The sequence below is a fragment of the Poecilia reticulata genome, linkage group LG15, assembly GCF_000633615.1.
Source record: "Poecilia reticulata strain Guanapo linkage group LG15, Guppy_female_1.0+MT, whole genome shotgun sequence".
Lineage (NCBI taxonomy): Eukaryota > Metazoa > Chordata > Actinopteri > Cyprinodontiformes > Poeciliidae > Poecilia > Poecilia reticulata.
The window spans coordinates 21,417,773-21,442,846 of NC_024345.1; the positions used below are offsets into that span (position 1 = coordinate 21,417,773).

Here is a 25,074-nt window from a genome sequence, read left to right on the forward strand (position 1 = left end):
TCAGCTAAAGTACAGCTTCATACTGAGTCCTGCCCAGCAACACAAACATGAATCTAACTAATCCAGTTTAAACTCTCCAGTGTTTCACTGCAGTGACTCCCTGAAAAAGGAGAGAACAGCTAACCTTTGACTTCTGGAAGCCATTAGACTCTCAGAAAGCTCTCAGGACTCCCTGATAGGATGTCAGCGCTCAGAACCTTGTAATGTCTGTCTCGCTTTGACTCAGTGGGTCCTCAGAGATCCCTCCACCATGTAGACCCAGAAATACGACTCACATCATCTTCACCTCAAACTGAAACTATAACAAACACCAGGTTTCACAGCAAGGCCAGAGTTAAATAAATATTCTCTCTTTTTTAGTGTTTCTGTCTTGGCACAGACATAAATCCCTTGTAGTTGTTTGCATTAATTGATTTTATTCTCCATCTCTATGCCACTTTCTCCCATTTATGACATTTCTCTCATTATTTGGGACTTTCCAAAGCTCATATGAACACCTAAATATTACTTTCATACACTCTGTCATGTCAGAAGACATCCTTTACTGCCTAAGCAGTTCACATGTGCTACTGGTCTGTCTATATACTGAACTTCTTCACTCACAGTGTTCTGCTCACACTGTGTGTGACGCCATTATGTTTGACTTTGGGACACAGTTTGGTGCATATTCAGAGTCAGGTCAGATTAAAGGATCAGTGCTAAATCTTGACTATTAAACCTTTGCAAACATCACATCTGAAACTGCTGTAAGCTCTGTTTGTATGGTCCAAAAACATTCACACCATTGCAACCTTATCACATTTATTATTCACATAAAACAACGTAAAATTCATCATATTTTACCAATATTCTGAATCAGACCAACAGAATACCGTGATGGTTTTTAATTGCCACAATTTTGGCACCCTAAAGTCAAAAGCCTGTTGAATATTAAATATTAATGCTGCAAATTTATTTGCTAAACTATTTTTATCATGGAACAAGATTTTAAATATTGTAGCTTAAATAATACAAAGGGACATGAAAACTCTCCCAAAACGTTGAATCTTTTCTTTGAAATCTCTTCTCTGCGGTTTGCGTCTCCTCCTCTGTTTCTATTAGCAGCAGCTCTCAGACGGAGAGGACGGCGCTTCTCGCGGTGCACTTCAGATAAGACACAGCAGGGAACACTCTTCATCCCTCTACAACTGTCTCACCCTTTAACATTCCTCTTCCCTGTGGAAATGGCCTCCATTTATTCAAAAGCTACAAAGCGCTGTCAAGCCATATACGCAGGAATATGAGCCGTGACTAACCAATTGGCTTTTGCACCCAGGAAGGAATAGAGGGGGACACATGACGCCTCGCCAGGGTCTCGATGTGACGCCATGCAGCTCAGCTGCCTCTGGTCTCACTAGGCAGAAACATGACCGGACGGCCTGGAAGGTTAAAACATCTATAGTTCATCTTTTGTCCTTCATTTTCATTTCACATACAGACAGAATCCACTGATTGTCCAACAGAAGTCAGTCAGATCTTTGGACTTTATTGTGAAAACCTGACACTTGAAGCTTTTTAACAGTTGTTTTTGGATTGTGCTTCTTAATTAAATGCACCATTTATGCTGATGGAGCATTTTGACCTTCAGCGCCTCGAGGGATAACAGGAAGATGAGAATGAATAATGTGAATGTGTATTTGACAGATGCTCATTCTGTCTGAGGAGCGGTCAGAGAGTCCAGATTAGCTGCTCACACACCTGCACAACGCTAAGCACACGCACACACACACACACGCACCTGCATGCTGGTGGGAGCTGTCTATCCATCCATCCATTTTCTTGCACCCTTGTCCCTCAGTGGGGTTGGGAGGGTTGCTGCTGCTGCCTCTCCAGCTAACGTTTCGGGCGAGAGGCGGGGTCACCCTGGACAGGTCGCTAGTCTGTCGCAGGGCAACACAGAGACACACAGGACACACAACCATGCACACACACACTCACACCTAGGGGCAATTTGGAGAGGCTAATTAACCTGACAGTCATGTTTTTGGACTGTGGGAGGAAACCGGAGTACCTGNTCACACCTAGGGGCAATTTGGAGAGGCTAATTAACCTGACAGTCATGTTTTTGGACTGTGGGAGGAAACCGGAGTACCTGGAGAAAACCCACCATGCACAGGGAGAACATGGAGACTCCATGCAGAAAGACCGGGAATCGAACCCAGAACCTTCTTGCTGCAAGGCAACAGCTCTACCAACTGCACCACTGTGCAGCCTGGTGGGAGCTGGTCATCTGTATTTCTTAAAGTTCTGACTCTATATCTGTATTTAAACATTTTCCAAGTCTGGATTAGTGTGGAAAAACACATATAGAATATGGAGAAATATTTGTCTCAAAACTTCCACACCATTTGCACAAATAGAACATTTTTCAGATAAAATAAATGGCTTTAGACTAATTTATTGATTTCAAATTAAAAATATTCTTCTATTTGTCCATTAATATATTTGAACCAAAATGTTTATATTCTCTTTGTCACTGCCTGATGTTACATCAGACAACATTGTTCTTGTTTTAGGTCAGCTAGAATCATCAGAACTATTATAAAATAATTACTGTCTCTTTAAATAATGAGAGAAAGACCAAATGATGATGTAATAGCTTTGGAAACTTCTGATAGGTTAACTGACACATAAATGGAGGCTCGTCTGTGGATGTATTTAAAGTCAGACCTGAAACTCTCTGTTTTGTTGTTTGACACAACTGGAAAGTCAGAAGAATCAGGAAGAGGTTTGTTCATCTGTAAAACTCTGGAATAATTTACTGATCTAACAATTATACCAAGTATAGACATGATGGGAATGTCTGGCTATCATTCCACGAAGGAGGAAGACGGATTCTGTGTCCCAGAGTTGAACGGGTTCTGGTACGAAACGTGTAAATCCATCCCAGAACAAAAACCAAAGACCTTGTGAAACTTTTCCTGAAAGGCCGCTCAGCCAGGAAGAAGCCAAAAGAAACATAAAAACCCAGACTGCAGTTTGTAGATGAACACAGAGACAAAACGATTTCTGGACACAGTCCAGAGGTCTGATGAGACGGTTTGGCCATAATTACCACTGTTAGATTTGGAGGAAGAGCAGAGAGGTTCATACCATCCTAACTGTGGAGTACGGTGGTGGCAGCATCATGTGGTGCAGCTGTTTTACTGCAGGAGACTCTGGTCCACTTCATACAGGAAAGAGCATTATGTAGAAATGTTGAAGCAACTTAAAGATGTCAGCCTGAAGCTCGGAGCAGATTGGGTTTCCACTAAACCCAAGAATACAGCCACAGTTACAAAATGGCTTTGGGACAGATTCTGTGTTTTAGTGCAGCTGATTTAGAGAGAATCTGAAAAGGTTTGTGACAGTGAGTGAGCCTCCAAACCTGAGACGGTTCCACTGGTTCTGTCAGGAGGAACGGATCAGAACTCATGGAAACCACAGAGATGTTTCTGGAAAGAAACATGGAAACGTTTGACCCAATTCATACGGTTCATGCCAAATACTGAGGAGATGTTTATAAACCTCTGGCTTTCACGATGTTAATATAGAAATCTGGCATTTAGCATGTAGAAATAAATTTGGTAAATCTGACTTAAACGAGAAGTTTGATCAGATTCAAATTCACACGGTGAGAAATAAACATGTGCATCTTTTTATTCTGTACATTTAATCTTGTTTTTATATCAGATCATGTTTTCATTCATCTGTTCACTCGTTCTTCCATCCATCCACCGTTTTTCCAAGTACCACAACATTCCCAATGAATTCACAGTAATTTTCTGTGTTAGTATTTTTAATATGAGCTAACACGGACTGAGCCATCTGAAAATCAGAAAAACCCAGGATTTAAAAATGAGGATCATGTTGGAACCGTGCTCTCGTCAGCGCTTTGAACAGTCGCTGCGCCTCTTTGAACGTAGCGCCTCTGTCAAATCTGGCAGATCAAAACAGGTGTTTGTGTTTACATGTTGGAACGGGACGTGGGTCTGTTGTTCCGGGCCTCGGGGCGTTCGGCACTGGGCGATGGTAATGACTCACTGTTTTACAGGATGCTGTTCACAGAGATAAAAGCCGCTGCGCTTTAGGGGAAGAAAATAATGTCCTATTACGAACATTTAAACGCATCTCAGACTCGTTCTGAAAATGAAGCATGCATAAACTCACTCAGCAGCAGTTTACCTATCAGTCTGCCTGCTTGACATCAAAGCAAAGTTGATAATGTTGGCATCCATGACATGCAGAGATACAGATGCATACGTGGACGTGTGCTGACAAACAGCCGGCTCTGGGGGGATTCAGAGAATTTCTTCAACAACCAGACGGGTTGAAGAGAATAATGAATATATCAAGCAAATGTGTCACAAGTTCAGATGCTGTTTATGTTTATAGGCAGTCGTGTTATTTATTCTATTCCTTATCTCAGCACCTGTACATGATATTTGCTTTAGCTACGCTAAAGTTTCACCAAATCAGAGCTGAGAGGAAGTTTGTGAAGTTTTAGGAATGGAAAGTGAACTGAAGTAACCGAATCAAGAAGTGAACTGAAGTAACCGAATCAAGAAGTGAACTGAAGTAACCGAATCAAGAAGTGAACTGAAGTAACCGAATCAAGAAGGAATTGGTGTTGAGTAAAATTTAAAACTGCAAAAATGAAGTTCTAAAGGCAGAAAGTACTTACTTGAGTAACTTTTTGAATACATTTACTCTGCTGTATTTTTACATTTACTTTAGTAAAAAAATATTCAGAAGTTATTTCACGTATTACATGGTGAACATTATAGCTACTGCAGAAACTGGTTTTATAAGTTTTATGTCTGAAAAATCTGACATGGGAAAGTTTTTCTTCTGCCCTGATTTTTTATTTTGTAGTTTTTTTTAGTCTTGAAAATGAAACTTGGACTTATTTTATGGTACATCTTTTTTTACGTATGTTATCTGTTCTCACTGCTGCCCGTTTGTTGGTCGTGTCGTTCAGAACACGCCGGTGGGCCGATCGATATTCATGGTGAACGCCACAGATCCGGACCAAGGCACCGGCGGCAGCGTCCTCTTCTCTTTCCAGCCTCCTTCTTCCTTCTTCGCCATCGACGGAGCCCGAGGCACCGTGACCGTCACCAAAACGCTGGACTATGAGACAACAACTGCCTACCAGCTCACCGTAAACGCCACGGTCAGCTAGCTAACATCCATACATCCATGTGGATTAATGCTCCTGTAAACAACCTGACTGTGTCTTTTGGTTTCACTAGGATCAAGACAAAGTGAGACCTCTGTCCAGACTTGCAAACTTAGCCATCATCATCACTGACATCCAAGACATGGACCCTATTTTCACCAACCTGCCCTACAGTACCAACATAGAAGAGGACACTCCTCTGGTCAGTCCAAATACTCAACAGTTTATAAGGAATTTAAGCAACTTTGTGGTGGAATCAGTTAAAATAGAAGTAAATCTCTTTGTAGCAAAACATCATGAAATTTTACATGAACACAAAAATATAGCATTTAATGCAAATACAAATTCCAGCTGTTTCTCAAAAATCTAAATTAAGATTTTGTTTTGTTAAAGTATCTGATAATTTAACATGAAATGTAAAATCTTGTTTTGTTTCAGGTCTTAATGGAGTTAAACATCGTCTATTCATTGCTTGTTTATATCAACTGAAGGCCGTTTGCTGCTTAGCCTGGAATACATTTTATTGTCTGCAGTTAGAAAAATTAAAAACCTACACCGGCCATTTCCTGGATAATTTAACAGAGTTACTAGAGCTGCTGTCGATCAGTGAAACCTTTTCTGTTTGTGGAACGAAGAGAATTGGTCATTTCACTGATTTTTTTTAGCGTGGACCACCTGAGGGGTCCAGCTTCACGACGGCAAAAAAAAAAAAATCAAACATGGACCAAATTACTTCACTCCAAGACACAATTGACAAAATGATTCTAGAAACCTTTAGTCTGTATTTGAAAACAGAAAGTGGATTTCTGTTAAAGTCGTGTTTTGTTCTGTGTATTCTGTCATTTGTTTAAACATCCTTAAAACTCACTTTGTGTCAGAAACGTCAAAAATACTCTAAATGCTTCCCCTTCAAACCAATCATCTGATCTGTTTCACTGCAGTTCAGATTGACTAATATGTGTTAAAGCTGCTGCTTGACGTCTGTCTTTTGATTTATCACACCGAAACTCCCCTCATGTCCCTTTAAGGACCTTTAACCTTTCCTCTGATAGTCATTCTCTGCAGCTCATTTTTAGGTATCCCAAGGAGTTTCCTGACAACAAACACATGAAGCACTTCCAGAGAGTTCAGGGTTTACCCCAGGCTGAAAAGGAAAGGTTACTTCAGCTGCTTGAATACAGGATCTTCTTCTTTTGGTTGTAATCGAAACTCTAAAAGAAGAAGAAGATACCGAGGGAGATTCAGGAAGGCTTGGAGGACTGGTAAATCTACAGCTCTGCCTTCTTGAGTTACCTCTTTATTTATCCCAACAGACAGGAGCATTGTCTGCATTTCTTTAACTTTGGCCCCAAACCATCAATTCATCTGTTTCCCAAGCTGCCATTACTTCACCTGCCTCGAGTCGAGCAGATTATTGTCTTCCAGTCAATAACTGTGGCCTCAAATTTAGAAGAACTGGTTGTCATCCTCAGCGGTTCAAACTCAACTACAGACAGTTCAGCAGCAGATAGAGAGTCATGATCAGAACCACAGCACCTGCAGCAGCAGCTTCTTGGACTCAGACCAGACAGTTTCCTCACCAGGCTGTGCCTCAGGATCACTCTACGTCCTTGAACGTCACAAACAGGATTGCTGATGAAGGCCAGCCTTGGCAAAGACCAAATCTGCACCGAAAACAAATTGAACTTCTCACTTTGACATCAGAATTAACATTTTGAAAAGTAGCTGTGTTACTACACAGAGCTGCAGCAACTCCTCTGTAAAATACCCTGAGGGTCATCAACCATCAACCACGTTTCTCATCCGTCCTGCTCTTTAATATCAAGGAAGTTCATTTAGCTTAAAATATGTAGCTAAAGAGAAGGCCTACATTCTAATCACCTCAGGATTCTCCACCTTCCTGAGTATTTCCTGGAGAAGCGCCCAGCCGGAGGTCTGCATGCAGCGCTGCAGGTGGGTCAGGTTGTAATTACTGCAGGAAATTTACCGTTCTGCCTCTGGGATGTTAGGCCTCCAGCAAAGGTCAGAAGTCTGTGAATCACATGAATTGCTAAGCAGTGGGGTCTCGCTGTGACCTTACCTCAGTCACTATTGCAATTGGGTTTGTAATGGCCATCTAATATACTGTCTGTTTCCCTGAGCACCGTTACACTCAGCCTCTGTTCTTAGCTGCTTGACTTCGCACCAGGTGGCTAACAGTCGAGCTATTGATGTTTCCACTGGCTTGGAGGGAATTACCCTCATGAGGATGATGCTGTCTGTCCTTCTTTCTGTTTCTGCCCCTCTATCACTCCGTTTCCTCCCATCCCAGCCTCAGTTCCTCGCCCAGGCCAGCGAGGCTCACACGGCCCACTGGCTTATCCTGGTCCGCAGCCTCTACGCAACGTAGTAGAAATGTCAAGTGCTACATTTGCATGCATATTAACAGGGCGTGACGGCGCCGACGCCCAGTGGCTCCCTGACTCCCTGATTCATCAACTGTCACCAGGAAGGTCAAACAGGAAGAGCTGAGAGGCGGATGACACAGAAACAGACGTTAGACTGACGACAAGCGAAGGGAAGTGAACCTGCTGGAGGATTAGAGAGACTGAAGATAACAACAATAATTTAAAAGAACGTCAATTACAAAAGCATCATTTTTACACTGGAATTTTTTTTTTTAAATCCTATCTTTACTGGATTTTAAAAATCATGATGTCATAAACTTTAAAAGTGAAACAATCTGGAACATCAGTTCTTTCACCACTTCAGGGACATGAAGTGGATTTTCATGTTCCTCTGTTTGCTGAACTCTCCAAGAATTTATGTTCCTTCGTATTTATAAGACATTATTCCTCATAAATCCACACAGATTTTTTTAGATATTCTAAAATTTAAAGATGAAAATAAAATGTATTTTGATTCTTCAATTTTAACATTTTCATTATAGTTTAGATTTGGGGGTAGGCAACATTCCATCAATCTTTAATTGAAATATTCAGATAGTTTCTAATCCTGCAATGTTAACAATAAACTTTAATAGGTGAAAATTGTAAATCCTAAAATGTATTGCTATGATTTTGCATGAGTTCATGAATAAATGTCCTCTAAATTTATAGTTCCAGATGTGATTGCACAAATATTGTTGGCAGTTTAGCAGCCAACAATATTTGTGCTGTAGTGAGAAAGTTTACTTAAAAATTAATTGTAATTTTAAAAGAAATATTGGTTTGTATCCTAATGTTCAGAGTGAGTATAACTTTTATTCCAATCACAATAATTGACACAAAATAATTTGCAAACATTTTTATCCAACGTCACAGATTCCTGATAAACATTAAGCTTTATGTTTTTCTTTTCCTTAGGGGGAGTTTATATATTTTACACCTCTGGACAGCTTTTACTTTGTAGGAGCTGAGACAAGATGGTGACCCAAACCCCCGGTAAAAATAGATCTAGATTCTAGAAGCTACCAACTTGAAACATTCAGAAATCTTGATCAACATAAAACATTTTTTAAGAAATTATTAAGAAATTCTTTGGTTGCATTTGTTTAGGATTTTTCCACACTATTTATATTAGAAGTTTCTGCATACATTCGCTTCCAGGTTGTTTTTTTTAACCCATCCTCTCCAGGCGGGCTGATAAAAATGGCTGACTCTGTAGTTTTATTAAGACGTGGTGATGCAGGCCAGCAGGACGCACCTCCAGTGACCTCATGTAATCTAACAGACACGTGTCATTTCCACTCTGCACTGTTTGCCATTGATAAGCTGCTGATGTTGTTCGCTGACAGAAGCCGTGTCAGCTGCTGCAGACGCTCGTGACTTTTACACACGAAGCCATCAAACACAAACCTGCGTCTCAGGTCATCTCACAAAGTTTGATTTCAGAAAAAAAGCCTTTCTATCTCTTTCTTCTTCTCCGTGAGTTTGCTTCTCAGACGTTGTCTTTTCTTTTCTCCGAGGGCCAATCAACCTGTCATCCAGGGAAAACCGTTTGACAAAGCGCTGGAAAATGTTTTTTATTTATTTATTTGTTGTTGTTGGGGGGGGTTTTTTATTTTTAGATGAAATCACAGGTCTGTGTTTTTAACAGTTATGGCTGTGAATCTATGCTCTAACTGACATTAAGCTCCTTCTAGGACAAACACACAATTTGGCTGTCAAACCAATGAGAAGGAAAGAGAAGGAGAAAAGGAGGTGGGGGAGAAACACACTGTATAGCAAGAAATGGAGGGATGGCTGGTGTTGGTGTGTCTGTGTGTGTGTTTTAGCATTTCTCACAATGTGTGTGTGTGCGTGTGTGGGGGTGTGTGAGAGTGTGCACCCCAAGGGGGGAGGGATTGTATCTGTGATGGCTGATTGAACAGATTCCACTTGTGTGGACAGCTCAAGAATATTGCTCACATTACTTCAGCATCACTTCCTCTTATTTTTCTCTACATCTTTCCTCGATGTTTGTATGTGTGTGTGTATGTGTGTGTGCGTGTGCGTGTGTATGTGTGTGTGTGTGTGTGTGTTTCTCTCTCAGCTGGGGAACGGGTCTCCTTTCTAAAAGGCTTGTAATTGATTCTGGTGTAATTGGTCAATGACAGGAGATGCTTTGGCAGAAATGGAGCATAAACATGTCTTAGACACAATTTGCAGGATCAATGGGAGGCAGCCCTGAGGTGTGAGCGAGAGAGGCGACGACGGAGGGAGGATGCAAGGAAGCAGGACGTAGTGTGTCGCTGCAGCACGGGGGTTTTTAAGCATCACCACCGTGTCTGATTGAGGCACGGAGGCTGAAAAAGTGTTGCAGATCAAAGGCTTTTCAAACAGCTTTCTTTTTCTTTCTTATTCAGTTTTTTTTTTGAGCTGTCATACTGTGATTTGTTGAGGGAGCGGACTCATCGGCACAGCAGGAGAGCTTGAGAGAAATGCAAGAAAAATAAACACCAAATAAATCTGATATTAAACATAAAGAAGGAAAAAAATATTTGACTACTTGTATAAAAAATCCAAGTATTTTTTAATATTTCGTTTTTGTAACAGCCATTGAAATATTTTAAGCTTTCATTGTCAGATTATGCCTTCCAAAACATCTCAATAGCGCAACAAAGGAAAAAATAAAAGTTTTTGTGTTTAAGTCGTATAGTGAACCTTTTTTTAATTGTGAGATTTAGGGAACGTATGACTGTCTGATTTAATATTCCCAACATAAACCTTAATATGCAATAATTCCCTGAGTGGAAAACCGTCTTCGCACTGCAGAAGCTAACATGCACAGTCTATCCAGCACCAAGGAAAATGAAGGCCGTGCTTCACTGCAAAAACACTAACGAGAGCATTTCCCACGTCATAACTTTTTATCAATATTAAGGATTTATTAACTTAAAACAAGCTTGTATATCTTCATGAAAAGTTACTGTACATGGAAGCAGAAACAGATGTGTTTTATATCCGACAGAAAAAACACCAAGAACTGCAGCAGTAGAAAGTTAGACTGCTAAACCTGAAAACACTGAACCAGGATTACTTTTAATTAGGAAAGAAAACTGCAGTAATAGTTTCGTCACCAGCTGAATACTGAAACCCTGATGTGCCCTCTGGGAAATAAAATCGCAAAGTCAGTGGCTAAAATAACTCCAACAATTTCTGCAGGTACGTAGGTTGCAAAGCTAAATACATACGTATCATATTTGCTACTTTCTATGGATCAGAACATACAGAAAGAATGAAACCCATCAGCAGAAGTCACTGCAAATAGAGCATAAATGGAAAGAAACCAGTAGCAACTTTGTCCTCTAGTAGCAAAGTTAGAGAGAAATTGTTAGTTTTTAATGTCAGGATAAATTGGAGACTATTGCAAACTGATGCCTGGATGTAAGTTTTACTGTGGGCCGTCTCTGTCTCTGCAGGGATATCAAGTGAGGAAGTTAACAGCCATCGACCAGGACCTGGGCTCTCCGAGGGGAATCGGCTACACCATCGTCTCAGGTCAGAACCACAGCATGATCTGATGTCAGAAACTCTGAGAGGAATTTCCTCTTCATCAGTCTGATCAACTCAGCGATCAGCAGCAGGTGTGATCTGAATGTAGCAGAGATTTAACTTCACAACAACCGTTTTTAAGAACGTTTTCTTATTTAACAGAGCAGAAATCAGCCCACATTTAGTGTTTATTTTCTTTCTCAAGTTGGCTTATTCCATCAAAATAGGATTACGATTTGTCAAAGTGATAAATTAAGCAAAAAAAAGAAAAGTGTTTATTTACTATCCCTGCCCTGAGTTGGTATTACTAAAGAAGATAAAGACAGTTTGCATGGTGATGATAAGGACGAAGCTGTGATCCTGCTTGGTTCTCCTTCCTCTGCCAAGAATGATGTTTATGCCTTCAAGTTATGCCGTCTACCTGTTTGTAAGGACGATATCGCAAATATTCATGGAGAGAAAAGAATTCCACTAAATTTTAGTGGAGAAATAAAGTTTTAAAACTTGGTTTTCATCCAGATTTCACCTCTGGAAAGACGAGGTTCTCACTGCTGTAAAGCGATGTGAAGTTTCTGCTGCTGCTGCTGCTGTTTATGTGAGGTTTGTCGTTTTACTATGAAATGAAGTGAAATCAGATTGTTGTGCAGCGGCTGCATTCTGCAGGGAGTGTGGCTCATTATGCAGCAGGCCTGTAACATAAACATTGCTCCTAAATGAATCATTCCATTGGATCCCTTTAACATTTTTATCATGCAGCTAAATTTACAAGCTGCATCACAGCCAACAACCACAGATTTTACATACATATTAAAAAGACAGCATATGGATTTAAAGAGTTATGATGGTTTATTTGTCATCATGTAGAAATAACTTCTTGTTGTCATCAAAAAGTGATGACTACTAATGATAAAATAGTTTAGGATAAACACATTGAGGTGAAGAATTATTGTTTTTTTGTCAGAATATGAAAATAGTCTTAAAATTCTGACGCTTGATCCGTCTTTATACAAATCAGTTCATGTTAAAAACAAGTCGTTCTGCCTGCAGCGGTGGTTTTTGATATGGTAGACATGGGCAGCTTCCCAGGGCGGCATTAGAAAGGGGTGGAGCATCCAAGAACTATCAAATAAACATTTGATAGTTCTTGGATGCTAAACCCGTTTTAGACTTTTGTCTAAAACGGGTTTAGACAGAAGTCTAAAACCCGTTTTAGACTTCTGTCAGTTGTGGCTGACCAGGCCTGACTGCTGGTGTAGGTTGTTGTACTTGTGTATATCTATACTTTGGTTCATATTTCCACTGAACTTTATCCCAGAAATCTTGTGGTTCATTCAGGTGAAACTTTACAAACTTTAGTTGTTTACAGAGAAAATGTTTCCTTCTACAAACCTTTTCAGACGTGTCATCCTCAGTTTTTCATTCTAACTCTACCTCTTGCTCCAACTTTTTTTAAATTTTCAGTCTAAACATTATGACTGTACATGGGTTCACGTGTTTGCGCCGTGGTCACTGGTGTCCTTCAGTGCTGTGCAGCAGAGTCCACCACCATAAACCCTCTGCTCTCATTTGCTGCTCTCAGCCACTCGGTCTTACTTACCGTCTGCTGCCACATGTTATATTGTCGTGTGTGTTGTGTTTGTTGCAAAGCCGAATGACTGAGTTAAGCTCTAGAGGAGAAGAGCATTAAAAAGACATTAATTAGGCGGCGCGATGTATTCCCAGTCGTTGCAAAATCAAGAGTTATGGCACCGCAATGAAGGTTTGATAAAATCATTATAAGTTTGATAGATAATGCAAGTTGAAGGGTGGTGCGGCGCCAGAGTTAAAGGTATGAAGGGAAGGTTTCCAGAAGCAGCGGCGTGCCGGTGTTTTCCTGCATTTTCTCGCGCTCACACACACATCCGTTTGTCTCTATGTACCAGACTCCTGAGTTCTGCTGCAGTCGGATCCGGCCGTGCTTGTTTGCAGACTTGAGCCTGACTCTGCGTGACGCCTCTCCAGCATTCCTGCTCCTCGCCCCGAGTGTCCTCGGAGAGCGCGGCGCGCTCCTGCGGGACTCGTCTCATTAGCTCAGTAATTAAGATAAACGAGAGTTTAATTGCAGCTGTGATCAACACTAATGATTGTGGGACTCAAGATGAGGATTTTCTCTCCCTGCTGTAATCAGAGGGAGGATCAGGGACTCCATGTGTACAGGCGATAGAATCACAGTGGCGCTCTGCCGGCAGCGTTGCAGTCGTTATTGTTGCTGTGATGGGGACGAGTGAACCCCGGTCCTCTGGGTTTCATTAAACCCGTTTTAGACTTCTGACCTACTGGTCTCATATTACATCAAACCATCGTGCTCATGGTTATGATGTTGACCTTTCAAAATGGTTCATTACTTGCACAACTTCTGAAAAAAAAGAAGAAATGTGCACAAAAATGTTTACCAGATACAAAATGCTCGTTATTATTTGCTGGAAAGAGGTTACATGTCTTATGCTATAAAAATATTACTGTTTTCAAAATGTTCAGCGTTTTAAATGCTGGAATTATTTTACTCTGAATCACTTGAGCAATCGGCAGTTTGTTAGTAAAGATGAAACAGATCATCTGTTTCAGGCTCCGGCTCATAATTGGGACATTAAGAACAAGATGGAGGACAGATGAACAGTTCAGCAGGTGTTCAGGTCTCTCTTCTGAGAAGTAACTAATCCTCCTGGGAACCAAATATCTGCTCACTTTGTCTTTTATTCCCGACTGCGACGGCTCCACTTACTGCTGGGGATACCGTTTCTCATTAAACTTTACTTTTACGTAATTCAAATTGACTGTATAGTTTCATGCTGGCTAAACACTAAAGTATAAACTTATTATATATCATTACTGAACAAATGGGGAACGCTGGAAGAAAAATCTGAAAAAAATCTGAAATCTGAAAGAAAACATTGACAGAAAAGCAACAAACATACTTGATAAATGCACATATTCATTTTTTTCTAATAATCCCATATCATGAGCTAAATAGCTAAAAGTAATAATGAACATTCCCAATATGACAACGATGGGTTTTGGCCTGCCTGGGGCTGCACAGTGGCGCAGTTGGTAGACCTGCTGTCTTGCAGCAAGAAGGTTCTGGGTTCGATTCCCGGTCTTTCTGCATGGAGTCTCCATGTTCTCCCTGTGCATGGTGGGTTTTCTCCGGGTACTCCGGTTTCCTCCCACAGTCCAAAAACATGACTGTCAGGTTAATTGCCCCTAGGTGTGTGTGAGTGTGTGTGTGCATGGTTGTGTGTCCTGTGTGTCTCTGTGTTGCCCTGTGACAGACTGGCGACCTGTCCAGGTGACCCCGCCTCTCACCCAGTACGTTAGCTGGAGAGGCACTAGCACCTACCGACCCCACTGAGGGACAAGGGTGTAAGGAAATGAATGGATGGATTTTGGCCTGAAGCGACGGCCATCATCCACTCAAACCCACCCAGAGGATAAAACACCAGCAGCACAGAGAGAGAGAGAGAGAGAGAGAGAACTACTCAGTTCCACTAACGGCAGGAAGTGGAGCTGAGACCAAACGTCTTCGCTCACCAATTCGTCCTCGTAGCACAAGACTGGACGACTTCAACGTACTTCACTAAACCTTTTTATAACCACAAACCTCTGCATTTGCATTGTACATGGACAGAAAGTAGTGCATTAAAAGGAATAAAAAAGCTACATTCTCATTGATTCAGGTCTGGACTTTGACTGAGCCATACAGAGAACGATGGTACCACCACCATGTGTCCTCGGTTTTCATGGTCCAGACTGAGAGCTAATGTTCTAATAAACATCAGATACTTTTAGGAACTGTTGTATTTATAACACACTAGTGTAATCCAGTTACCGCTTTCCAAAGAACGTTGATTCCACTGAACTTTGTTTAGTTGTAACAGAATAAAAATGATGTTTTAGATTTTCATTTGTAAAAAATGTTGGACACAGACATTCGTAAACTCAGAAGAGACTGAGGAAGAGGACAAATCTGATTCTTTTGAAACTTAAAATGCGTCTAAGGCTGGATATAAACGTCAGCTCACTAAAAACTACTTTCATTCTCACAGTTTGGGATTTTTTAATGTCAGAAGTTATAGGCCAACAAATCGTGTCCAAGGAAAAGCTGTCCGCTGGGATCGGAGTTAACCTCATGGAAAGTGTCGCCTGTCTGCTTTGCTGTAATAATAGTGTAAGAACAGGCAGAACACAAGTCAGCCTCGCATCTCGTGGAATGAAAGTTGGTCTCTTAGCCGATCGCCTGTCTGGTCTTCCATGACTAATCCCCTCTGTCTCAGGACCTTATGCATCTATATTTATCCTCTTCATTTCTCTTTCATCGTCTTCATGTTGCAAAAGTACAAAAAAATAAAAAACTCAGTTTTTTAATGCAAACTGTAACCAGTTTGACTCGATGACGACGTCATTCTGCACTGGGTTAAGGTTTTATATAGGCCACACACCAGAAGCTCCTGCTTGCATAATGTGGATGTTTGGTCCCCTGATGCCACAGGTGTGATACAGGCCAGCCGTGTTGGGTGCAGCAGGTTCCACAGGGGACCATGCACTCTGTCTTTAAGTGTCTCACTGCAAAGAGGTCAGACGCCATTTCCCGCCTGGACACACTGATAAGTAGCAAAGGCGATTATTTCTCTTGTCTGCCTTTCCACATGTATCTCTATCCTTCAGCACTGCTACACCCTGATGCTCCGATTCCACGCTCTTCCTTCCTAACTCGTATCGGCAGCCATGCTGTAATGTGGCCAGCTCTAATACCTGTAATTCTATTGGGAGCCCTTATTGTTACTGTGGTGTCAGTGGGATTTCCTCTGCTTTTTCAATTAGACGCTCTGAGGCTCTCTGCTCTGCGCTGCAGTGTAATCTCTGAAAGAAGAGAGATTAGTCTCAGGAACACTGATCGCAGCGTGGCCCAAAGTTTTCTTTATGTTTGCAGAGTAACAATACAGAACAATAACAAGTTCAGAGCTCAGGTTTCATTGACTGATGCAAGAGCTGTTTGAACTTGACCCATTTTCAAATCATAGACAAAAGGCAGCATTAAGTCGTTTTGAATATTTTAGTTGCGCTCTGAAATTAGTTCTGCAAAACGTTCTTCCTCCCAGATGAAAATCTGATCATTCAATTTACAAAGTAAAACCCAAATTGGATAGTTGTATTACACTGAGTGATGTGTTTCAAGTGTCAATGTCTGTTCATTTTCAATAATGATGTGGAAGCTAATAAAAGTCTAATTCAGTTTCTTGCTAAATTGAAATATTTCAAAGACAAATATGCTTTAAAAATCATTTTTAAGCACAAATATGACTTTATAGCCCTGTTATGTTTTATATAATCATAGGAAGACAGCTGACTTTACACCAAACGGTGATTCCTGAAGAAGCTGTGTTTCAAGTTGCAAACATTTTAATGGAAAGTTGGGTTAAAGGAAAAAGTGTGGTAGGAAATAGGCAATAACTGTCACACTTCTTGGTGAAGCCTCTCCTAAACCAGAGACGATGTCAGAAGAATCTGATGTTGGATAAGAAGAGCTGACTGAGTTGTCTAATGAGTTGTGCTTTTTCAAATGAATTAGTTTCACCTTCATTTTTATTTATCTGGCGGTTTTGCTCACCCGTTAAAATATTCATCTTGACCCAATGAAGGACAGTTTCAGGCATTCATCTTCTGTTGTGCTGACCAGTTATTCGTAATTCTGTATTTTTGTCGTCTATTCTTCAAACCGCAGAAAACTTCGAATGTAAAGGACCAGCTCTGTCTATGGTTGGAGACGAAATTTTTCACTCATGCTCTCAAACAAAATAGATTTTTCAGACATTTCAGATAAATCGGGACTTCCAGCTGAACGGTCAGGAATCAATCGCTGTAATTGTTTTGTAAGAAGTGACTTAAAGATTGTGGAGTGATGCAGAAAGCTCTCAGACGTCTCTAAGTAGATAATGAAGCTGTACACTCTGCCTAACCTGAAAATTGTTCAGATTGCATCTCTTCTGATATTAAAAAGTACCAATATGCCAGACTACTTTTTAATATATATATATTTCTTTACAACTTTAAAAGTCTAAATCAAAGTTGTTCATCTGTGGAGCTTCGGGATCCAATCAGTCCTGCTTCTGTCACCACGGTTACCATGCAGCAGCTGCTTCTCCTCCGCTACAGAATAAAAACATCTTAGCTTTTCGCGTTAGCGTTGCTAATATTAAGGGGTAACAGACTCATAGCAAACAGAGCAATAAGTCAACTAGTGTGATCTATAGGTCCAGACTGACTCGTTCTAAATCTGCCAGTGTTTATGTTAGACTTCGTCTCTGAGGAGAAACTTTTGATGGAGCGGTTTGAGTTTCCGTGAAGTGCTGCTTGTTGGCAGCGCAGAAGCCGCCCCGCGGCCATCATCGCTGCACATAACGTAAAGAAAAACATACATCTGCTCTGATAGCTGTCACACGCTGAGGGATGTTTCAGACACACAGAGCAGCAAACTTACAACTCCAATAATATAGTTTTAAGACAATAATAAATCTCATCATTAACATGATTTGCCTGGAGGCGTCATCCTTAAAAGTGACACTAATTTTTGTACATTTATCAAAAAATGCTAAATCTTAGCCCCGAGACTGTGAGCAGTGGCTGCATGCCATGTCACATTACTCGAATGTTCCAGCGCCCCCGAAGTGTTGTCACAAACTGGAGAAAACAGTTGTCACCAGCTCTGGCATCGCTATGACACTCAGCGCCGTCCACAGATGATCAGCGCTTGAAGGAAATCATTTTCACCAACTTGTCATACAACCCATTGAACTCATTTGATCAGATTTTAATTTCCTCTGCTCTTTTGGCCGATCCAATAAGACAATTTCTGCTTTTCTATTCCCATTTTAACCTCTTGATTCTTTTTCTTCCATGTCATCACACTCAGTCCGGTTCTGTTAAAGTCAAGGAGAGCGTTTTAATAATGAAATGGATTGTCACTTCACTGGGAGTGTCATGAGAATCTGAATGTTTGTCAGTTTTCTACAATCACTGCTGTTTTGGAGACGACTTCTTTAATAGGAGGAATTTATTGGGATTACTTATATCTGGTCATGAAAAACTGGATATTGAAGCTATTTTGGTTCATAATATTTTGGGGAACTAATAGATGTTTAGGCTTTGTGCGTGCGTGCGTGTGTGTGTGTGTGTGCGTGTGTGTGTGTGTGCATTCAAGTGTACGGCCTGCTTTAGACAAAATCATTGCATGTTTTCTCATTTTCCAGTCCAGTACTGTTGGTAATGTGAGAGCATGGCTGAGCCCCTGGAGTCCCGTATCACAGATTCAAACTCAGACAGTTAGCACAACACACACACACACACGCACACACACACACACACACACACACACACAGACGGAGTCTTGAAATTCAAGCCTGAAATACCTACACATTAACACATGCATGAGAAAACAAAAATACAGAAACTAACTTTGAATATCAAATGACAGTTTTCTTGAATGTGTGTACGTGCAGCAATTTTCTGCCCCTGGGGGTCTAATCACACTGTCCGGGCAGATCACTGGAGAACACTTTCTATCAGCAATTAGCATAGGGTTATAATTCCTCCCCCACTGAGACCACTGAGTCACTCTGTGGAAGTTCACTCCATGTCTTAAAGGGCGAATATATCATTATTTTTTACAACTTTTCCATTTCAGTCAGATTCAGGCATGTAGCTCTTGACAGTTGCATTCAACTTTATGTCCAAAATCAGGAAATATGTTAAAAAATAAAAAGTATAAAAGACAAAAAGTGAACACAAGGCCGTCAAGAGCACAGAAGTAGAGTTAGCAAAGCTTGCGGATCAAATTTAAGTTCACAAAGTGAAGATTTATATGTTTTACTTTTTTTTTTATTTAAAAGGATAGTCAAAAGAACTGTTGTTAGAGACCCAGCAAACTGGCACCACTTGGAGGATTTAAAATGCTTCTGCAGCAATATATTTTTAAATTTTAGATTTTTCTTACCTTATTAACTTTATGCTCACAAACAGCCACAGTCTCATCTTGGTCTAACTGTTCACTATTTGTTCACACCCCTTAGGTTTTGGTTGTTCTGTCCCCTAACAATGTTTTTCTAATCAACGTTTTGCAAAAAGAGATGTATCAGACATCCGTCCTCTCTTCCTCTGTTCAGCAAAGCTCAGCCATGTTTCTTACATAAATGGTAGTGGTGCCAAATATGCTTCATTCTTTCTTTTTGTTGTCAGTAGTCAGTCAGACATGTTCACCATATTCCAGTCCATTTTAGACAATAAGACTTTTCGTTGTTTGTCTACAGCAGAGGTCTCATTCTTGCGGCCCACCGGACAATGTCTCGTGGCCCCCACCATGATGTGAAAGTATTAGTGCGGCCCACAGGGTGAGCGGACCTTTCCTCATCATGGCTGACATTCGGTTCTAGGCTAAGCTACACTGACTTCATGCACACTACGTTTGTAACAATAGCGCGGCGGATGATGGAATAGTCCGGTACCAGTTGCCCTTCCCTGCAGTCACCATTCCGGTACTTTCTACCATTAGCAAATGCCACGATCAAACGCAGAGAAAGGCGACTGCTACCGGGCTGCTCGTCATCCGCCGCGCTGTTGTGACAAGTAGAAGCGGTAATTGCTAGCTGGCTAAAGACTTCTGTGAAATGTAGAACAAGAGTGACACCAAGTGGAATAAACTTCACACTGCAGCCTGAAGTGATCCAATTACAACTTTTTTTGACATAATGCGACCTGTATCTGATCTTTTCATGACAGTTTGAACAGCACAGGTAGGATTCTTTTTCGAATGTGACCCATATCCGATACGTATCCGATTCAAATGTAACCTAACGTCCAGGCCGCATTCATCAGAACTGAACGTCATTGATAATCAACAAATTCTGCGTCCTGATACGCGCAAGTGGGAAGAAAAACAACCATGACGGACTATAATGAGGATTAAGTTGTTAATATGCTGCTTTGGTTGGACAACAACTTCAAATATATAAGCTAAGCTCCACCGTTAGCCTCCATGTTTACTTCCACAAACACTGAGGGCTTCTTTTCATGTTGGCAGAACACTGAGAACGCTGACGCTATTGCGCCCTCTACTGCGCATGCGTTTTCCCATTCAGACTGCAGAACACATACAGGTCGCATATGTTTGGCAGTGTGAACGACCCCGGCAAAAAAAATCCGATTTGACAAAAAATTGAAATTGGGTCACGTCAGGCTGCAGGGTGAACGCACTCTAAATTTTGTCACACCCTCATCACGTCTTTGTCAAAGCCAAAGCCTGCAGTTCACGTATTGGAGAAATAATTAAATGTTGATGACATTTGAGGATATTTTAAAATGTTTTTTGTGGAATCTTTATGCGGTCCAGCCTCACCCAGACTCTGCCTGCAGCGGCCCCCAGGTAAACTGAGTTTACCTGGGGGTAAACTCTACCTGGGGGTAGACCACTGACCATCGTCAGTGGTCTACAGCCACTGACGATGCGCATCAGGATGGTTCTGCTATGGACACATCGTCTTTATTTGTCCCTTCCTGTTTTAGAAAGAACAAAACTCTATTTCTAAATTACTTTCCCTCTTTAAAACAATCAGTGGAATGGCCAATTATGAGTTATTTTCATAGTTTTAAGTTTTTTATATATGACATATGATAATGGCTGCCCTTTAAGTCACGCTCCACACTGCAGAGCTAAGGTGAAAGGTCAAGCCTGTGAACTTAAACCAATGAATCAATGCAGCTTCACTATGCGTGCAGAGACTAGCATCGACAAACTGCTGCGGTGCTAATCGACCTTACATGTGTGTATTTACAGGTGTGTGTTTTTACACACTGGTCACCGTTTGCCGGTGCCCGGTGGTGCGGCTGAGGAGCGGCTGTTTGTGAAGATTGGCATTCTAGTCAGGCCACTGGAGCTGACAAAGCAATTTAGAGGCACTCTGCCCTCGCTGCGTGGGTCTGATCCATGATGTATGTTACCTCCGCCTCCAACAAATATTTAGCATCGACTTCATGCCAGCCTCTGCAGTCCAGTGAAAAACATCGTGTCAGCCTGTTCCCAGTGCTGGAAAACACAGAGTGACAGGCTTTTATCATGTTAGCTGTGTTTGTCTTGCAATGACGCGCTTGTAGTGCTAATAGGCAACTTGACTCAGGCAGTCACTAAAAGATTATCACATTGAGTGTATTACAAAGAGAGTACTCGTTATTGATGCTGTGCTTTAGTGTCTTCCTTCTTCCTGGAGGGTTCATTATGTATGTTTGAGTCCAGGGAGGAAAAGGTTCATTGATGATCCAGTAGAAAATATTTTATTCATAACCAACCTGTGGAAACGATGTGTGGCCGTTTGAAGAAAGCAAAGGAGTAGAAAAAGCAGCATTTACATTAAATCAGACTTAAAGTTAGAGCTTTCCTACTCCTGTGACTGTCAACGTTTATTCTCTCAACATGTTTTAGTTTTTATTCCAGACCAGTTTCATCAAAAATATCTGTCAATGTTATAATAGAATATTGAGGACATTTTTTTGTTTATTTCACATCATGTATTCTCAAAAAACAACTCCCAGCTCTGAAATTTTGCTCTAAAAACAGAAGCTTTTTATGTCATTTCACAAGATGAAATAGCTGAAAATGGCTGAAAGCTGAACATTGAAATTACACAAAATATGCCTCGACAAGCATAGTTATGGCTTGCTTTGTGGAGTCTTCATTATGGTGGCAAATAGCAAAATCATTGTGGTGTTACTTCAAAGCCCTTTTTAAACTGCTCCTAAACTGCTTTTTGCACTTTAAAATGTCTTTATTTTTACAGAAATACCAAACTATTACACTGAACTCAGTAAATGTTCTGTTAGCAATCAGAAGATTTGGATTTGGAGTCACCTCTCTGTCAGCTCATCCTTTGTGAGATTCATAACTATAATTATTGTTGATAAAGTTGGAGGTAGGCTGCACCGTGGTAGAGCTGTTGCCTTGCAGCAAGAAGGTTCTGGGTTCGATTCCCAGTCTTTCTGCATGGAGTTTGCATGTTCTCCCTGTGCATGGTGGGTTTTCTCCGGTTTCCTCCCACAGTCCAAAAACATGACTGTCAGGTTAATTGGTCTCTCTAAATTGCCCCTAAGTGTGAGTGTGTGTGTGCATGGTTGTGTGTCTCTGTGTTGCCCTGTGACAGACTGGCGACCTGTCCAGGTGACCCCGCCTCTCACCCGGAACGTTAGCTGAAGAGGCACCAGCACCTCCTGACCCCACTGAGGGACAAGGGTGTAAGAAAATGGATGGATGGATGGATGGATGAAGTTGGAGGTAGACACTCATCCTAGAGAGGAGAGAGATGTTTGGACCACGTTTGACCAATTTTCATATCAACAAGGACATTTTGTCTAAAAGTCTTTTCACTGAATATTTTCAGACCTTCCTCCAGAATAAGATGCAAGACAAATAAAATAATCATATTCTGTCGATAGAGTCATTTCCATCAACCTTTGAGTTTTTGTTTTTTCTGCTGCAGGCTGTGGTTCCTGCAGCCGGGATTTGCATGGCGTGTGCATGTGTGACTGTAGTGTCTGTGATCCTGAAGCCACTATTGGTCTGTAAGCTTAAATAACTTTCTAAAATCACTAGGAGAGTCGGCAATAAATTTCAGAGGGAGTTTAGAAGTCAGACTCGGTTATATTCACAGGCATCATTTCCCAAATAGCAACCTGTCTTAGAAACTGAAGGGTGGAAACGGTTTTAAACTCCGGGAAGCAATGAGAAATCAGTGAGAAAACTGAAGGTTTTGGACTTCTCTGAGGAAGTAGGTGTTTATGTAGTGAAGTTGATAAATCAGAGAGTTTTTTTTCACTTTTGATGATTAAAAGTCTGCTGTTGTGACGTTGCTTTGTTTGGTATTATAAAAAGTTAGCTGTGTCAATTTCTGTTCAAAGATCAGCATCCAGATTCCTTACATTTGAACAGTGTTAAATATTCATCATAGAGCTTATATTGCCTTGCAGAAGTCTTCACACAAAAGAAACATGTTAGTATTTTGGGATTTTATGTGACAGACCCAGAATCTGCATCATGCCGTCTGAAAAACTGATGTTCAGAGATGATCTCTGTCTGTTCTGACTGAGCTGCCGTTCAAAGAGGAATGGACAGAGTAATGTGAGCAAAATGATAAGAGAAACAATGCTGTATCTGTAATAGCAGTGTTGAGGATTGAATACAAATGCACGCCACACTTTTCAGTGTAACACTTTAAAATTTATGTCACATTATGTGAAATAATTCAGGAGTGTGAATTATTTTGCAAGTCACTAAATTACAATTCTCATCTTGAATCCCTAAGTAATCAGCTGTTGATTAATTTTTTTGTTGGTGAACATTTAAACTGATGGTGTAGCAGAATAAACTCAGCTGTACTTTTTGCCGCTGTGCTGCTTTTCCGCGGCTCCTGGCCTCAGTCCAGATGAATCATCCACAGACTCTGCTCTCTGCTGGCCAGCTGCTGCTCCTCTGCTCTGCTTCTGCTGTCATTTCCTTCCTCTCATTCTGAAACAGGAACAGGACAGTAATGGAGCAGAGAGTGGCGAGAGCAGGAACAGGCGTGGGTTAATATGCTGACCTCCAGCCGTTGTTCACCGTAAATCTGTTTCTCTACAGTCTCGGTCTTTTTCTGTCACAGCTCAGGGGTCAGAGTTTGGACAATTTAGGAAGACATCATTGGAAAATACACAGTTTCTCTTAAATGGTGCCGTTTTTCTCAAACCTGAATCTGTTTTATTGCCTTTGAATACAATAAGGGATTAAAATCTAAATTAATCTAAATATTATTAGTAAAGTCTACATCATATGAGGTGATGTAAATGATGTGTGAGTTTGAATTATTATTTGTTTGTGTAAATGTTGGACCTACATATGGATCTAATAACTATATAGCAAGTTTACTTTAATAACTCAGCTGGAAAAGTAAAACGGGTCATATGGAATAATTGCACAGTTTTAAATTTCAAGTGTCAATTTAGATGATTATGGCTCGCAGCTAAAAATTCAATTCAGTTTGTCAGAACATTAGATTATTACATAAAACAATAAAAAGTTATAAATGTACATATAATGACAAATCTGCACAGTCAACAGCCGCTGTTTTCGGGGGTTTAGGATCACAGCCGCTAAAAAACACTTTTAACCGCCTATTTAAATAAACCTTCATATGATGGTGACACGCAGTGGAAACAGCCTCAGCAGGACAGCAGAGCAACTTATTGCTGCTCTCTGGGGTTCAGCCAATCAGACTGAAGGGGAATAAATTACGCTCCAGGATTGGCTGCTTTGCAGACAGCAAGTAGTTTATTCACCTTAGAAAACTGAATTCTCTTTTGAATATTTTAACGAATGATTTTGAGTAGAGTGAAATATGGTGATGCTTTGTGAAAACTGAACCGTGAATGTGTTGATTCTACAGGTCAGCCAGTAATTATTCCAGAATTAGAAACTGAACCAAAGAAGATATTCACAGAATAAACAAGAGCAATAATTTAAGTTTTGTTTTCATATATGACCAGGTTGCTTTGGATGGCTTCTTCTTTTCTTTTTGCCTTAAATGCATCTTTGTCTGACTTGTCATTGTTTGTCATGTTGACTTTGACCTAAAGTATGCTATTGGTAAAAATCTGCAAAAGTAAATTAGTTCTACCGTGTTTCCCCGATAGTAAGACGTATCGAGGGTTTCAGGGGGGTCGGCTAATATAAGCCGTACCCCGAAAGAAACACGGGGGTATTGCCGCCTCCCTCTCATCTAGCTGCGCGCCGCCTCCTGCCTACGTCCGCACCGTCCCCCTCTCCATACGTCACCGCGCCGTCCCCTACACTTGTCACTGCCGCCTCCTGCC

General features: G+C 41.0%; 1 protein-coding gene across 2 annotated transcripts in view; it reads left to right on the forward strand.

Moving 5' to 3' along the window:
- The window catches only part of cdh23 (cadherin-related 23), a 191,421-nt gene that overhangs the window by 62,471 nt on the left and 103,876 nt on the right, over positions 1–25,074 (forward strand). For both annotated transcript variants that reach the window (XM_008430094.2, XM_008430095.2), the window contains exons 7-9: positions 5,000–5,194; positions 5,274–5,402; positions 11,082–11,160. In XM_008430094.2, the coding sequence (XP_008428316.1) occupies positions 5,000–5,194; positions 5,274–5,402; positions 11,082–11,160 (403 nt within the window). The remainder of the gene's footprint in view (positions 1–4,999; positions 5,195–5,273; positions 5,403–11,081; positions 11,161–25,074) is intronic.